At 42.5% G+C, this 16,814-nt stretch overlaps 1 protein-coding gene across 6 annotated transcripts in view; it reads right to left on the reverse strand.

Moving 5' to 3' along the window:
* The window catches only part of pigk (phosphatidylinositol glycan anchor biosynthesis, class K), a 178,237-nt gene extending 162,378 nt beyond the window's left edge, over positions 1 to 15,859 (reverse strand). For all 6 annotated transcript variants that reach the window (XR_011357963.1, XR_011357964.1, XM_069939300.1 and 3 more), the window contains exon 1: positions 15,641 to 15,859. Coding sequence is in view for 4 of the 6 variants with exons in the window: in XM_069939300.1 (XP_069795401.1) it covers positions 15,641 to 15,739 (99 nt within the window). In the remaining 2 variants the exon portion in view is untranslated. The remainder of the gene's footprint in view (positions 1 to 15,640) is intronic.
* Between the last annotated feature and the right edge of the window lie 955 nt (positions 15,860 to 16,814).

Below are 16,814 nucleotides of genomic sequence, written 5' to 3' on the forward strand. Positions count from 1 at the left end.
TGCGTGGACGGCGGGTGGGAAGGGTGAGAAGATGGGGGTGGGAATGGTGCGTGGACGGCGGGTGGGAAGGGTGCGTTGACGGCGGGTGGGAAGGGTGCGTGGACGGCGGGTGGGAAGGGTGCGTGGACAGCGGGTGGGAAGGGTGCATGGACGGCGGGTGGGAAGGGTGCGTGGACGGCGGGTGGGAAGGGTGCGTGGACGGCGGGTGGGAAGGGTGCGTGGATGGCAGGTGGGAAGGGTGTGTGGACGGTGGGTGGAGGAAGAAGGTGGACAAGGAGATGAAAAGAAAGGGGGCATGTGAGAAGACCTATATGGGATAATGTTGGGATGTAGAATACCGAAGTGAAATACAAGGTGCTGATCATCAATATTCTACCTGGGTAGTCTACCACACAATAATATCAACATTGAATTCCCCAATTTCATGTACCTACATCCCCCTCCTTCCCTTTCTCTCCTTCTCATCCATCTAGGTCATCCATTCATTCCAACCCCATCCCAGCCCAACCAGTTCTTTCTCCCTTCTCCACCTACTTATCCGCAACGCACCTCTCCCACTGTATCCTCTCCCCCACTCTTCCAATTAGGCCACCATGCCTCCCTTATAAAGTTCTGCTGATCTCCATCTGGCTTCCCCCCTCCCCCCCACCATACTTTTATTTTAATCCATTTTGTCTGCTTCAGCAGAACATGACCCAGTCCTCATCGAGGGGTCAGCAATGGATAGAGTCAAATCTTCAAATTCCTAGGAGTTGACATCTCCAAGGATCTGTCCTGGAGCCTCCACGTCGATGCAATCATGAAAAAGGCTCGCCAGCAGCTATACTTTGAGGTGTCTGAGGAGATTCTGTATGTCTCATAAACTTCTACAGGTGTACCGTGGTGAGCATTTTGGCTGGTCGCATCACTGACTGGTATGGAGATGCCAACGCTCAGGACAAGAAAAAACTCTAGAAAGTTGTTAACTCAGCCTGCGACATCACAGGCACCGCACTGACTCCATAGGGGACATCTGCAAGAGGCAGTGTCTTAAGAAGGCAGCTTCTATCCTCAAGGGATCACCACCACCCAGGCCATGCCCTCTTCACTATGCTACCATCAGGGAAAAGGTACAGAACCCTGAAGACGAGCACTCAGCGCCACAAGGACGACTTCTTTCCCGCTGCCATCAGATTCCTGAATGATCAATGAACCAAAGACACTGCAAAACTTTTTTTTAACTTTTTCTTAAACTATTTTTATTTATTTTGTAAGTTGGTTTGTATAAATGTTTACGCTATGTTGCTGCCACAAAACAACGGATTTTGTGACATGTTCGTGACAATAAATTCTGCTTCTACCTATTACCTGTCTCCCAACTCCACCCCTCCTGGTTCCATCTGTCCATCATCCCTCTCAATCCACCTATCACATACTGACCCCTACTTTTAATACTGCCTCTTTCCTCCCCTTTCTCAATCCTGGAGGTAGGTTTCGACCTCTCTCCACTGATGCTGCCAGACCTACCGAGTTCCTCCAGCAGTTTTGTTCGGGGTAAATGTCCACCATTTTAGACTGGGATTCTCCCCCCCCCCAGGATTAAAACTACAGTAAAACCCCTTTTATCCAGAATTCAAGCAACCAGCAAAAAGCAAGGTAAATAAATAAATATCAGAATAAATAAAAATATAAATAAAGTTTAAAACTGTAAAAGTAAATGTTCTCTGAAGTTTCACATAAACCTTTGGTGAAGGTGGGAGCAAATATTCAGCCAGCGGAGGGCCTTGGTCGGGCTTTGCTCGTAGCAGCTGTTTGAATAAAGTTGTGTGAATCAGCAATGGTGATGCCCAGGATGAAGAACTGGTTGATGCTGCACGCTGAAGGGGTGACTATCTTAAAGTGTCTCCTTATCCCTGATTGGTAAGAGTTTTTATTAGTATACTATATACTAATTAGTAAAGATTTATCATTAAATTTGAGAGGGGGGGTTTAATTATCTGGTGTAGCAGTCATGTAGCGGGACAAGTGGGTGCACAGCGCAGTATTGCAAACCGTCGCTGGCGCGGTTCTTCAACAGGCACGCGGAGCCATAAGACAGACAGCTGGGTACTCACCCATTTAATGGACTGCATGTGTGCGGTGCTGCGTGCCGACTAACGGCACGTTGGTTTAAGGAGTCTCCTGTCAGAAGGAGCGGGACACTCACAGGGCTTAATTTAAACCTGCCGCTCCCATGGATCAGCAGCAAAACTCATAGTGACGTCCCACCTTGTCCCGTAGAGCCTGGGACATGCAGTACATAAAAGAAGCCTTTAAAGTCTGAATAAAACAGTCTTGTGTTGACTAACCTGGTGTATGTGTATTGCTTTAGTAGCTCTACTGAAGTAGCTGCTACAATATAATGTTATTGTTCGGGTGGCTCTGTGGAGGGGGAGGAACCTGCAGATGCAGCGATGGTTAAATGTTTTCAAGGAATGTGACTGGAAATAAAGTAAAATGCTTTATATATTCATTCATATTTATGGTCAGAGTACATACATGACTTTTACATACAACCCTGAGATTCCTTTTTCCTGCAGATGCGGAAAAATTTCCACTAATTGGTAGTGCAAAAAATAAACTATACGCCATGCAAACATGTAAACAAATAAAGGAACTGTAAACAGATAATGAATGTAAACAAACTGACCGTGCAATACAGGGAAGTTTGTTCAGTGTAGTTTTGGCTTTCAAACTGTTTACTCTTAACATAGGTGTATTAGTTAGGCATTGCAAGACAGTCTCAACCAACCGGAAAACTTACTCATTCAGTCTCTACCAATCCCCACAGGTACTTGATACCAGGAGTTGTTTTTCTTGATCCTTTGGACCTCTGGTTGCTCAGCAAATATGCGTTCAAGACATATTTGGACATTTAAATTTTATTGAAGAAATCAGAGGATATATGGATCAGGTAGGAAACTGGACAAGATACAGAAGCAGTCATGTCCCTAATGATTTCCAGTTCAGGCTCAAATACACACATGGCCTGCTTCTATTTCTTCAGGACTCTACAATGGAGGCTTTCATCAATACACTTGAGAAACACTTCATTCGAGCAGAATTGATAAGTGAAACTGATTGTCTAAACAGGTTCCCTTCCATCTACTTGGAATAAAGTTATTGTAGCACACCTGCCAATACTGGCCACTCTAATCCTGCAAAATGTTTCAAGCCATGAGGGACAGGCAACTAAAGATTGGGTCATTAAGAAGGTGTTTTCAAGGCAGCAAAGAGTTTTGAGAAGAAATGCCCAGGTCTCTATTTATCAACTGCAGGATCTCATGATAAACTAATACCAAGATTGAATCAATAAAGCCATAAAATTCAAAATTCAATTTACAACATCAATAAATGTATTGAAAAGGTCCAACAAATAACTTAAAAATAATTGAGGGTCACTGCAGATGGCCCGAGATGTACATCATCAATTCCCAGAGCTTGATATTCTAATTTGAGGAGAGGATTCATTTCTCTGGTGATCCATTACCTTATTAATAATGATGGCAATTTAATTCACTCCAGCCAGCTGGGCTCCCTCCAGTAATTACCACCAATTGCGAAACCTCCTCGACAAATCCAATTAGGTTCTTATTAAAAATATCTCAAGAACTACGTTCTTTAATGAGTGAACTATTTTAAAACTCTTCACCACTATCCAAACCTCAATCCACAATTGAGTTATATCTTGATGGTGAGTGGGCTGACAACGAACCTTACATTCAGTGTGCTAAACATTATCAAGTTCACCCATTTTGAATTCTTCTGTAATCTGGGTGTCAAATCAATTCAATAACTGTACTTTTCTAAGTATGGTTTTTAAATATTCAACCATCTCCCTCACAATTCTTTGCTTCATTTTAGGCAGTCTCCTTTCACTCATTTGTATACCATATAATATCTTTGATACCATGCAAAAGTCCACCCCCAATTTATTGCCCAAAAATCTGGCACTTTACATGTATCGCGTGTAAAAGTCGATCCCACTATTTTTGGCCCTGGCTGTCTACCCATCAGAGCTCCCAACAACCTCCCACCAACTCTCACCTAGGCCCCGGCCTCCAACCGATCCGAGCTCCTGACGCCCTGACCGCAGACTCTCGCCTAAGCCCTGGCTGCCCTCCCAACACGGACTTACCTCCCGGTGCTGGCTGTCCACCCACCCGAGCTCCCGACACTCTGAACGCAGGTACTTACTGCAGTCAAAAGCCCCCTAAATTTTACCCTGAAAGCTGTTCCACAAAATTCAACTAGTAGGTTAGATGAGGTTTTAATAATTTATTTTTCTCTTTTTTGAATATTCCAAATTGAAGAGAAAGGCATCATTTGTTCAATATGTTAAACATTATGTTTTGCAATATATTGATGTTTCCACTTTTAGATTCTGGATTCTATTCTCCTCACATATTGTTTACACGTTTAATAAAATGAATGAAAAAGAAAGAAAATTCAACTATAACCCACATATATACAGTAGACTCTCTCATACAAGGCTAACAGGTAGAGGGAATGTCACCAATTTGATTTTGGTCCAGGATATGTCCATGAGTAGGTACAGCATAAAGCTACTGCAACCTTCTACACTATCCACAACACCTCCAACGTTGGATCATCTGCAAACTTACTGATCTACCCCTCCACTTCATCGTCCAAGTCATTTATAAAAATTACAAAGAGTGGGGTTCCCTGCGAACACCATTAATCATTGATCTCCATTCAGAATGCGTTCCATCTTAAGTTTATTGTCATCTGATTGCACAAGTACAACCTGACGAAGCTATGTTCTCCGGTCCTCGGTGCAAAACACACAGACACACCACCAGACGACAAAATAATACAAATGCAGAACAATTTTAAGCAGATTCCTTTCACTCATTTGCATACCGTATAATATTTGATACCATGCAAAAGTTGACCCCCAATTTATTGCCCAAAAATCTGGCATTTTACATGTGTCACATGTTTCGTGCAAATGAGAGTCTCAGATGGTTAGTGTGCGCAGTTCCTTTGGTCATACTACTACCACCCTCTGCCTTCTGCAGGCAAGCTAATTCCGAATCCAAGCAGCCAAAGATCCTTGGATTCCATGCCTCATGACTTAGTGAATAGCATGAATTATGAAACACTTCATCGAAATCCATATGCACCACATCCACTGCCCTACTTTCATCAATTCCTTTTGTTGACTCCTCAATAAAACTTAATTAGGCTCTTGAGGCATGACCTACCCCTCATAAAGCCCTGCTATCCTGAAGACTATGTGTCTCCAAATCCTGTCCCTAAGAATCTTTGATCACAGCTATGGACTAGGATAGGAGGAGGCACAATGGGAAAGTGTGTAATTAGGGAAAGGTTAATGACGATGGGATCAGGCAGGAACTAGGGAGAGTAAATTGGGAATAGATGTTGTCAGGGCAGAAATGTGGGGGATGTTTCGGCACCACTTGCACAGGGTTCTGGATAGGCTTGTCCCACTGAGACAGGGAAAAGATGGTAGGGTAACTAAACCATGACTGACAAGAAAGATGGGACAGGTAATCCAGAAGGAAAAGGCATAAGTTTTAGGCAGCAAAAGGCCAGGAAGGACCATTTAGAACTATGCGGTAATCAGAAAGGATTTGTGGAAAGGACATGGGAGAGTGTAAAGGGGGCACGAGAAGGCCTTGGTAAGTAGGATTAAGGTGTTCTGCATGTACATGAAGAACAGATGACAGAATGAGGATAGGACTGATTAGGAATAAAAAGGGGAACATGCCTGGAGGCAGAGGAGGCCCTTAATTGTTCACTGGGGAAAGGTAAATATGACATCGAACAGGATACCGTCCTGGAGCACATTGAGGTTTATAAACCTGAACAGCAGAATCTTTTTAAAGATATTCCAACAGCAAAGTCGGTACCAGATGGGATATACCCCAGGTTACAACAGGAAGCAAGGGGAAAGATTGTTTGGGCATTGTCAATGATCTTTGTGTCCTCCCTGACCACAGGAAGAGATACCAGAGGATTGGAGAATGGCAAAGAAAGATAAAGGGAAGAATACTGGGAATTATAGACCAGTGAATCTTACATCAGCGGTGAGCAGACACTGAGGGGAGTTTAGAATAGTCATAGCAGTTCAGTGACTCTTTGGAATTCACTGATCAAGGAAGCAGTACTGCAGGGGTGGCCAAAATACAGTTCCAGGGGTCAACCCATTTCTAAGTTGCCCAGGGTGAATTTTAAAAATAAAATGGATTATGGCCCGTTAGAACATAGTCTCGAACAATAAATTGCACTTCTTAGTTCCAACACTAGATGTCGCTGCCATTGTGAACAACTATTAAACCGTCCTCTGAAATGTTACTCATCAATGAAAACATTTCCTTCAAATTAAAAAAAAACGTTCACCTTTTAATGGATTAAACGTGGTGGAACTGAAAAGACAGAAAATAGAAAAGGGGTGCTGAAAATTTCAGACATGGTGGGAAAATGAATATTTTTTCATAGAAGACAAGGGGAAGTATGTTTGTTTGATTTGCAAGGAGCCAGTTAACTTTAATTGCCCATCTTTAATAGCCTGTCTACACATTTACACACAGGCATCATGATCATTAGAAAGTGGACACTTGGGCCATGATCTGCATCCACAGAGTTGTGGAGGAATCTTGGACACGGCCTTTTCCATTTCTTCATCTTCTCTTGTGACTTCTTTTTGCACCCACCTTTTCTTTTCACATCGCTTTTTATTCAAACTTTATTTAAAGATAGAAAAAACATAACATACAGTCCAATATTTACCCTAACCCTCCCACCCCTTTCAGCCAGCTCCCTCAAGGGGAGACAAAAATATAAATTATATATTTTAAAAATTCTAAACGTTAAGACCAATTCAAAGCATATATTCCAAATATGGAGACAATTTGCTAACAAAAAATGAATAATTATCATGTAAATTATTGGTATTTTTTTCCATAACAGTACAAGCTTTCAATTCATTTTGCCAACGTAGTATATTAATCTCTGTATTGTCTTTCCAAGTACTCGTGACACATTTACACGCTACTGATAACACCAAACGCACAAAAGCAATTTGAATTTTATCCAAACCTAATCCCCTCAATGAAATCAAATTAACCAACAAGAAAATCGTTGGGTCTAATGGTAATGTAAAGTTATACAATTTTTCCAAAACTTCTTTAATTCCTTGCCAGAATGGTTGAAATTTAACACAAGTCCAAACAGCATGTAAAAAAGTTCCAATACATGAATCACATCTAAAACATAAGCCTGAATTACTAAACCCATATTTTTTTCAGTTTCTCCGGAGTCATTGATGTAAAAAAAATTATAATTAACCATCCCATATCTTACATTAATCAATTTGATTACATTGTCCTGACACATATCTGCCCAATCATCTTCAGGAAAAATAAACACTAAATCACTCTCCTATTTAAGTTTAGATTTTTCCCAATCTGGTTTATCCATATTATCTTGTAGCAAATTGTACATAACCGAAATATAGCCCTTCTTTGGTACAGAGGAAATCAAAGACTCAAATCTCGACAAAATAGGTAAATTCATCTCTCTACCATAATTATTCTTTACCAAGGCTCTAAGTTGGTAATACACAAACAAAGAATTTACAGATATATGAAATCTCTCTCTCAATCGATTAAATTAAATAAATTGTCCCTCTTCAAAACAATCCTGTATTGTCTTTATACCCTTAAAATCCCAACTCTTTAAATAATTATTAAACATTGAAAGGGGAGTTAAAATCGATCATTAATTTTTTTGATCCCAAAACCTTATTTTTTGTTTAAATCCAGATCTTTAGCAAATGTTTCCATACCGGCAATTATATTTCTGTAAAAAATTCAAGTTCCAACGAAATATAAATGTATGTACATCGACCTCAGAAATACACGCCATTTCCACCTTAGCCCAGCAAGGAGGTTGATCTAAATCCATCAACCTGCTAATAAACTTCAACTGGGCCGCTTCATAATAATTTTGAAAATGTGGTAACTGAAGTCCACTTAACGCATATTTCCATGTAAGTTTACTCAATGCCACTCGAGCTAATTTACCTTTCCATAAAAACTCATGCACTACCTTATTTAAATCCTGAAAAAAACCTTTTGAAAGTAAACAAGGTATTGACTGAAATAAATATTGAATTTGGGGAAAAATATTAATTTTAATACAATTGACCCTACCAATCAAAGTTAATGGAAGATCTTTCCACTTATTCAAATCTGCTTTAATCCGTTTTAATATAGGCACATAATTTAACTGATACAATTACTGATAATTAACATCTACAAACACACCTAAATATTTAATTTTATTTGTCCACCATAATTTTTTTAATAATTTTAAATTCTGAATAATCTCCTATTCCAACTGGTAAAATTTCACTTTCATCCTAATTAACTTTATATCCTGACAGTTCTCCAAATTTCAACAAACACTGCTTCAATGCAACTGCTTCAATAACTGTTCCAGTTCCGTCAAATATATCAATACATCATCTGCAAATAAATTAATCTTATATTCTTCATTCATAGCCTTCATCCCTATAATTTCATCATTTTGCCTAATAGCCTGAGCTAATAGTTCAACAGCCAACGCAAATAAGGCTGGTGACAATGGACAGCCCTGCCGAGTTGAACGAGTCAACCTCAATGGTAAAGAAATCTGACCATTTGTCTCCACCCTAGCAATCAGATTCGTATATAAAACTTTAACCTAACCAATAAAAAAGGGCCAAATTTAAACTTTTCTAACACCTTAAATAAAAAATCCCACTCAACCCTATTAAAAGCCTTTTCTGCATCTAGTGCAACCACCATAGGATGGCTAGGCTGCTTTCGGTATGCATTGACCAAAGTAATTAATCGAAGAATATTATCTGATGCATTTCTTTTCTTAATAAAACCTGTTTGATCAGTATGTATCAACTTAGTATGTAAGTATGTAGCAAGCCTATTAGCTAATACCTTGGCTATAATTTTATAATCTACATTTAATAAAGAAATAGGTCTATATGAAGACATTTTTAATGGACCTCTATCTTTTTTTGGAATAACAGTTATTAAAGCACTTGAACAAGATTCTGGCAACTTCTGTTCTTTAATAACTTGTTTTAGCACATCTCCAAATGCATTAGATAAATCATCATTAAAAAATTTATAAAATTCCACAGGAAATCCATCATCCCCTGGGGTCTTTCCATTCGGCATTTCTTGTATAGCTTCCTTGATTTCAAAATCTGTAAATGGAGATTCCAATTCCTGAATATCTTTCTCATCTTATACCGGTAACCTTAATTTAGATAAATAAGATTCAATAGAACCATTATCCTGCTTCCCTTCAGAAGTATATAATTTTTGATATATGAATAAAACTGATCATTAATTTCCTGAGGCTTATAAGTAATTATTGAATTCTTTTTAACAGCATTAATAGTCCAAGATACCTGTTCAGCTTTCAATTGCCAAGCAAGTAAGTACCTTATGAGCTCTTTCACCCAACTCATAATAAGGTTGTTTAGTTTGATTAATTAAACGATCAAACTGATAAGTTTGTAAAGTATTATAGCGTAATTTCAATTTCGCTAATGCAGCTTTTTTGTCTTTGGTCACATCCTTCTGAACATCTTTCTCTAACTCAGCAATCTGATTTTCCAACATTAAACTTTCTACCATATGTTGTTTCTTAACTTTCGTAGAATATCTAATAACCTGTCCCCTCAAATAAGCTTTTAACACGTCCCATACTACAAAATGACTATCCACAGAATTAATATTCTCAGTCAAAAATAAAGAGATATGCTCTTTAACAAAAGTAACAAACTCTTTTTTTCAATAACATTGCATTAAACCTCCATCTATACGATGAACGTACCACTTCTGAACTTTCGCAGGAAAAAAGTAATAATGAGTGGTCTGATAGAACTCTACTTTTATATTCAGCTTGCACTGCTCCACCCTGTAGGTGTGCTGATACCAAAAAAAAATCAATTCTAGAAAACGCATCATGTCATGATGAATTTTTAAAAATCTTTCTCTGTAGGATTAACCTTTCTCCAAATATCTACCAAATTTAAATCTTTCATCAACGCTTTGATCTGAATTGCCATCTTTGATTTCCTTATACTCTTCAGGTTTCTGTCCAATGAAGGTTCCAAAACACAATTAAAATCTCCTCCAACTAAAACATTTTCATTAGCTTGAGTTAACAATAAAAAAGCTTCTAAAATAAACCGCTCATCATCTATATTAGGCGCATAAAGATTAAGCAAAGTCCAAGATTCAGCAAAAATTTTACAATTCACCCATAAAACTCTACCTACGTTTCCCTCTGAAGATTCCAATTCAAATGATAAATTTTTATGAATCAAAATCGCCACCCCTCTTGCCTTAGAATTAAAAGAAGAAAATAAACACATGTCCAACTCAATCTCTTTTCAATTTCAAATGTTCCTTTTTGATCAAACGTGTTTCTTGTAAAAAGGCAATATCAATTTTCATTTTTTTTATATTAGTCAATACTCTCTTTTGCTTAATTGGACTATTTAATCCCTGAACATTAAAAGTTGCAGAATTCAAAGTAGACATTTTTACTAACTACTAATATATTTCTTCTTCTTTGGCTTGGCTTCGCGGACGAAAATTTATGGAGGGGGTAAATGTCCACGTCAGCTGCAGGCTTGATTGTGGCTGACAAGTCCGATGCTGGACAGGCAGACACGGTTGCAGCGGTTGCAGGGGAAAATTGGTTGGTTGGGGTTGGGTGTTGGGTTTTTCCTCCTTTGTCTTTTGTCAGTGAGGTGGGCTCTGCGGTCTTCTTCAAAGGAGGTTGCTGCCCGCCGAACTGTGAGGCGCCAAGATGCACGGTTTGAGGCAATATCAGCCCACTGGCGGTGGTCAATGTGGCAGGCACCAAGAGATTTCTTTAGGCAGTCCTTGTACCTCTTCTTTGGTGCACCTCTGTCACGGTGGCCAGTGGAGAGCTCGCCATATAACACGATTTTGGGAAGGCGATGGTCCTCCATTCTGGAGACGTGACCCACCCAGCGCAGCTGGATCTTCAGCAGCGTGGACTCGATGCTGTCGGCCTCTGCCATCTCGAGTACTTCGAAGTTAGGGATGAAGTCGCTCCAATGAATGTTGAGGATGGAGCGGAGATAACGCTGGTGGAAGTGTTCTAGGAGCCGTAGGTGATGCCAGTAGTATATTTACACCCTATAAAATAACACTCCCCTTTATAATTCTTCAAAAACACAAAAAAACCCTCAATAAACAAAAAAAATGTTAAAAATACCCCAAAAATTATTTTAAAAACCACCCAAAGGTCGTAACACCCTAAAAATCTGGGTGTGGTAAACCCACTAGTGGTAGATGACAGTCAAAGCTTTCAGTGTCATCCACCCCCCCCCCCACCCTCCCAGCCAGATACATATTCATTATCTAATTAAGAACAATCAAATATAGTAAATATATTCAACCCAATGATTCCAAGCCCAATGACTGTTCCGGATCTTCAATGTCTAGAAGACTTCATGTCAGCTCTTCTTTCTTTCCATTCTTTCCATATCCGTTCCCATTTCCATTTCCCCTCCTCTTAGGAGATGATGGTGAAGACCGCCCATTTCTTCAGAATTCTGGCAATGAATTAGCAAAATCCAAGGCATTGTGATCATTCTCAAAAAATTGAGATTGAAAGTTTCCGTAAAAAACTTTCAAAATTGCAGGATAATGAAAAGCAAACTTATAGCCTTTTCAACATAAGACATCTTTAGCCGAATTAAATTCCCGTTGTCTTCTAATAAACTCTTAACTCAAATCGGCATTAAAAAAAACTATTAGTTTGAATCATCAATGGGGATTGACTGCCGCGCTTTCTGTACCGCCATTCATAAAATCATTTCTCTATCTTGATATTTCAAACAACGAATTAAGACCGCCCTTGGTGTTTGTCCTGGAAGTGGTTTTTTCCTCAACGCTCTATGGGCTGGATCCAGTTCAGTTCCAAACCTTGAGGAAAAAGCTCTTTACCCAGTACCTCTAGGATCCAATGCTTTAAAAATGTTATTGGATCAGAACCTTCAAAGTCCTCTAGAAGACCAACTATTTTCACATTATTTCTCCGGCTTTGATTTTCCAATGAAACAATCTTCTTCAATAAATCCCTTCTTTGAATCCCCCAATCTACAAAAGAACCTTCTACTTTTTCTATATTGTGTTCCACCTGATTTTGACATTCAGAAAAGACTGTTTTAATTTTTAAAAAATTATCTTGTACAATATCAACAGATTTTATACATCTATTGATATCACTCTTAACTACAGTCATTTCTTGCTTCATAGTTGACATTTCTTTACACAAAGTATTCATTTTTGTTTTCACCTCCATAAATCCTTGGGTCATTTGAGTTGACATTTGTTTTGACATATTATCCATTTGGAAAGCAATCCCTTCCAAAATAGTGAATACTGAGTCCAATCCAGATTCCATAGCCACTTTTTGAGGTCTACCTTCTTGAACTGCAGGCTCCTCCTCCTGGGCAAATTCCAATAAGGTAAGTTCCTCTTCTCCTTCAGTCACCATAGGTCCTTTGACTGTGCGGCTGCGGGTTTGGACACCCAATGCCGGCACCCCCACAGCCCACACTTTCTCCAAAGGGTCATGGACCCGGGATGCTCCGTGCATGCCCGGCAGAACCACCAGAGGCGCAGGAGCGTCCTCCAACGCTACTCTGCGTGTCCCCGGACCACCCAGCAATGTGGCAGGCTCACAGGCCCCTTTGTCGGTTGGGCCGCCCGCGCGCAAGGCTTCATGTGCACATGGGTTGGCTACGACCAAACTCACCAGAGTGCCGGTGCCATCTTGCGATTGCAGGATCGCCACTGAGGTCAAGCTTGAACAGACAGGAGTCCTCTGAGGCTTGGAGACTCCCAACAATGACTCCGTGAATTCAGCGGTGCAGGTAGGCCTCAGATCATCTACACTTTTATATGGCAATTTCTTCTGAAATTGAGTTTTAGGTTTCTTCACGTTGGTAGCCATGGTGAATCACTGTTATTCAAAAAACTATAAATATTATTTTTAACCACTTTTATACTTTTTAGAATTGGATATTTAATAATCCAGATGGGGAAAGGTGGAACACACGTCTTTCTTCTACGCCATCTTGCCATGCCCCCCCCCATTGCTTTTTGAATGAGAGTTTTATTGTATACATTTAAAGAGCAGCAGATACAGAAATCCCTACTGTCAATAAACTAATGGCAACAGTGAAACTGTTCAACAATGTCAGTTATTTTGATAGAAAATGAATTTTCAATAGGATAGGGGTATTCTGGTTTAAGAACACCATTTTCATTGCAGTTGTAACTGGTTAAAAACTGCTGGGTATAATATTGTTTGGCCTGACTCTTTATATTTTTCTGTATGTGACCCACAACCAAAAATGTTTTGCCATCCTGCAATAGAGGATACCTCATTTTATGTATTTATTACAGAGATAGATTTTTGAAGAGTAGGTGTTATATAAAGTGTTGTGAGGAACAGGCAGGTCAGTAGAGCTGAGCCCATGGCCAGATCAAACAATCTTATTGTGTGCAGAACCCATGTTCTTATGACTAAAGTTGTCATGAGCTCAGGTTAGATGCACAGCAAGGCCTTATCTGCAATATATCTTCAAATAGAGTAGCCCACTGAATACTCCCAAGCCAGATAAAGCTTCCAGGGCAGTTTCCACTTGAATCTGTCCAAAATCTGTGCGCCCAATCCGACTGCTGTTGGCTTTATTCAGACTTTAAATGGCCCATTAAAAGAGGTGGTTTGTTTTAAAATCCTGCGACCATGGAAATTTGGGCCTAAGACAGTGACAGCTGTGTACAGCAGCGGCCATGAGAGGTTGCAGACTCCGGGGAAGTGGAGGACTGGCGTAAGACACCAGAAAGACCACACTCTACTTGAAGGAGAAGCATTTAAGACCTCCCACAAAGGCTGCGGGTTGCAGGTGAAAGCAGTCAAGGGACTCACCCCAGGCTGTGGACTGCTGGAGACTGGCTGAAGGGGAACCAGGTATCGGAACCGAGATGCGAGAAGGTGCCGAGGGCACTGGCAACTTCCTAACTGGGTCAGAAGTTTGCATCTGAAGTTCAGGTTGTCAATGGCTTGGACTACAGACTGTGCGGCTGCAGAGACTGCAGGAGCACTAGAGGCAAATCTACGGACTCTCAGTAACTCTGGGAGGCTTCTCTTTTGCTTCCCTTTCTCCGACTGTTTCTGCCTTATGGCAGAAAAAAGGAAGTTTCGTGTAATATCACATGTTTTACTACATGACAATAAAATGTTAAAAATAAATCTCGAATAATGAGAAGATGCATTTTATTCTGTCTTTCAGTAAAAGGAATCCAATGATAATGAAAATACTATGTTCCATTGGAACCTTTCATCAGAGGGAAAAAATACAAAATACACATCAAATGAAAAAGTTTGAAAAATTCCTAGCCATGGTCTCTGTAATCAGACTATCCCAAGTAATAATTTTTTGCCTCTTTCTACAGCTGCTTTCTATACAATATAATCATTCACAAAAAGAAAGCAAGTAATCACACAGATCATGACTACAGAATCACGAAAAGCAGCTTTTGAACCTGTTGTGTCTATGTGACTCTTATCTTTTTAATCTCCTGTTGAAAATTATTACATAATCTACTCCATCAACCTTTCATACAATGCATTCCAGACCAGACAGAATACAAATTCCATGTTTCCTTCCAGTACAATTTGGAGGATGGGGAGGGGAGAGGGAGAGGGAGAGGAGATGGGGATGGGGATGGGGATAGGAGGGGGAGAGAGGGGATGGGGGGAGAGAGGGGATGGGGGGAGAGAGGGGATGGGGGGAGAGAGGGGATGGGGGGAGAGAGGGGATGGGGGGAGAGAGGGGATGGGGGGAGAGAGGGGATGGGGGGAGAGAGGGGATGGGGGGAGAGAGGGGATGGGGGAGAGAGGGGATGGGGGGAGAGAGGGGATGGGGGGAGAGAGGGGATGGGGGGAGAGAGGGGATGGGGGGAGAGAGGGGATGGGGGAGAGAGGGGATGGGGGAGAGAGGGGATGGGGGGAGAGAGGGGATGGGGGGAGAGAGGGGATGGGGGGAGAGAGGGGATGGGGGGAGAGAGGGGATGGGGGGAGAGAGGGGATGGGGGGAGAGAGGGGATGGGGGGAGAGAGGGGATGGGGGGAGAGAGGGGATGGGGGGAGAGAGGGGATGGGGGGAGAGAGGGGATGGGGGGAGAGAGGGGATGGGGGAGAGGGGATGGGGGAGAGAGGGGATGGGGGAGAGAGGGGATGGGGGGAGAGGGAATGGGGAGAGAGGGGAGGGGGGAGAGGGGAGGGGGGGAGGGGAGAGAGGGGAGGGGGGAGAGGGGAGGGGGGGAGGGGGGAGAGGGGGGAGGGGGGGAGGGGAGGGGGGGAGGGGAGGGGGGGAGGGGAGTGGGGGAGAGGGGAGGGGGGCGGATTAATTCGTTCCGGGCCCTCCCCATATTTCCGACAACTTCCAAAAGCAGCCCGTTTCCCCGGACACGGCCAAGTCCGATCACCAGACCCCGCCGAGCGCCCTTTACCTCCGCCTGCGCTTCAACCCGGCCCGTCAGCGCCATCAGCAGAAGCACCAAATTCCACAGGGCGAGAGGTAACCTCCCAGAGTGTCTGGGAGCCGCCATTGCAACCGGAAGTGCGTCCGGCCCTGCTGCGTCCGGCCCTGCTGCGTCCGGCCCTGCTGCGTCCGGCCCTGCTGCGTCCGGCCCTGCTGCGTCCGGCCCTGCTGCGTCCGGCCCTGCTGCGTCCGGCCCTGCTGCGTCCGGCCCTGCTGCGTCCGGCCCTGCTGCGTCCGGCCCTGCTGCGTCCGGCCCTGCTGCGTCCGGCCCTGCTGCGTCCGGCCCTGCTGCGTCCGGCCCTGCTGCGTCCGGCCCTGCTGCGTCCGGCCCTGCTGCGTCCGGCCCTGCTGCGTCCGGCCCTGCTGCGTCCGGCCAACTCCAGCCCCTCAAACAGAGGTTCCGCCCTGGCTGCCAACTTCCAGATGTTGATTCTCTTCTCACTTAGTTCCTTTCACAAAGGTTCAGATCAATAATTTTTCAAACAAAGAGTGTTGATTCCACTTTAATGTTTTGAAACTTGTGTTTTCAATTTTAAAGGACAACAATGCACCCAACATCTCTTTGGCTTGGCTTCGCGGACGAAGATTTATGGAGGGGTAAAAAGTCCACGTCAGCTGCAGGCTCGTTTGTGGCCGACAAGTCCAATGCGGGACAGGCAGACACGGTTGCACCGGTTGCAAGGGAAAATTGGTGGGTTGGGGTTGGGTGTTGGGTTTTTCCTCCTTTGCCTTTTGTCAGTGAGGTGGGCTCTGCGGTCTTCTTCAAAGGAGGTTGCTGCCCGCCGAACTGTGAGGCGCCAAGATGCACGGTTTGAGGCGATATCAGCCCAATGCTGGAGAAACTCAGCGGGTCAAACAGTGTATTTTTTTGTGCAAAGAGAAAGATACATAAACAGCGTCGCAAGCTTGAGCCCTTCATCAAGGTGTTAATTCACCACATCTTGATGAACGGCTCAAACCCAAAACATTGGTTACATCTTTATTTTTCCTACATAAAGTTTGCTCAGCTGTTTTGCCAGAAATATGCAGGGGGAATTGGCATTGGCAGGCCTCCGTACCCCATATCTGATAGTAGAAGCAGTACTGCTGGTTTGGGAGTGTCCACTTGTCTTTCTGATAGTTGTTGTGGCCTTGGCATTCTT

Source organism: Narcine bancroftii, chromosome 5 (genome assembly GCF_036971445.1).
Source record: "Narcine bancroftii isolate sNarBan1 chromosome 5, sNarBan1.hap1, whole genome shotgun sequence".
In the NCBI taxonomy this organism is placed as follows: Eukaryota; Metazoa; Chordata; class Chondrichthyes; order Torpediniformes; family Narcinidae; genus Narcine; species Narcine bancroftii.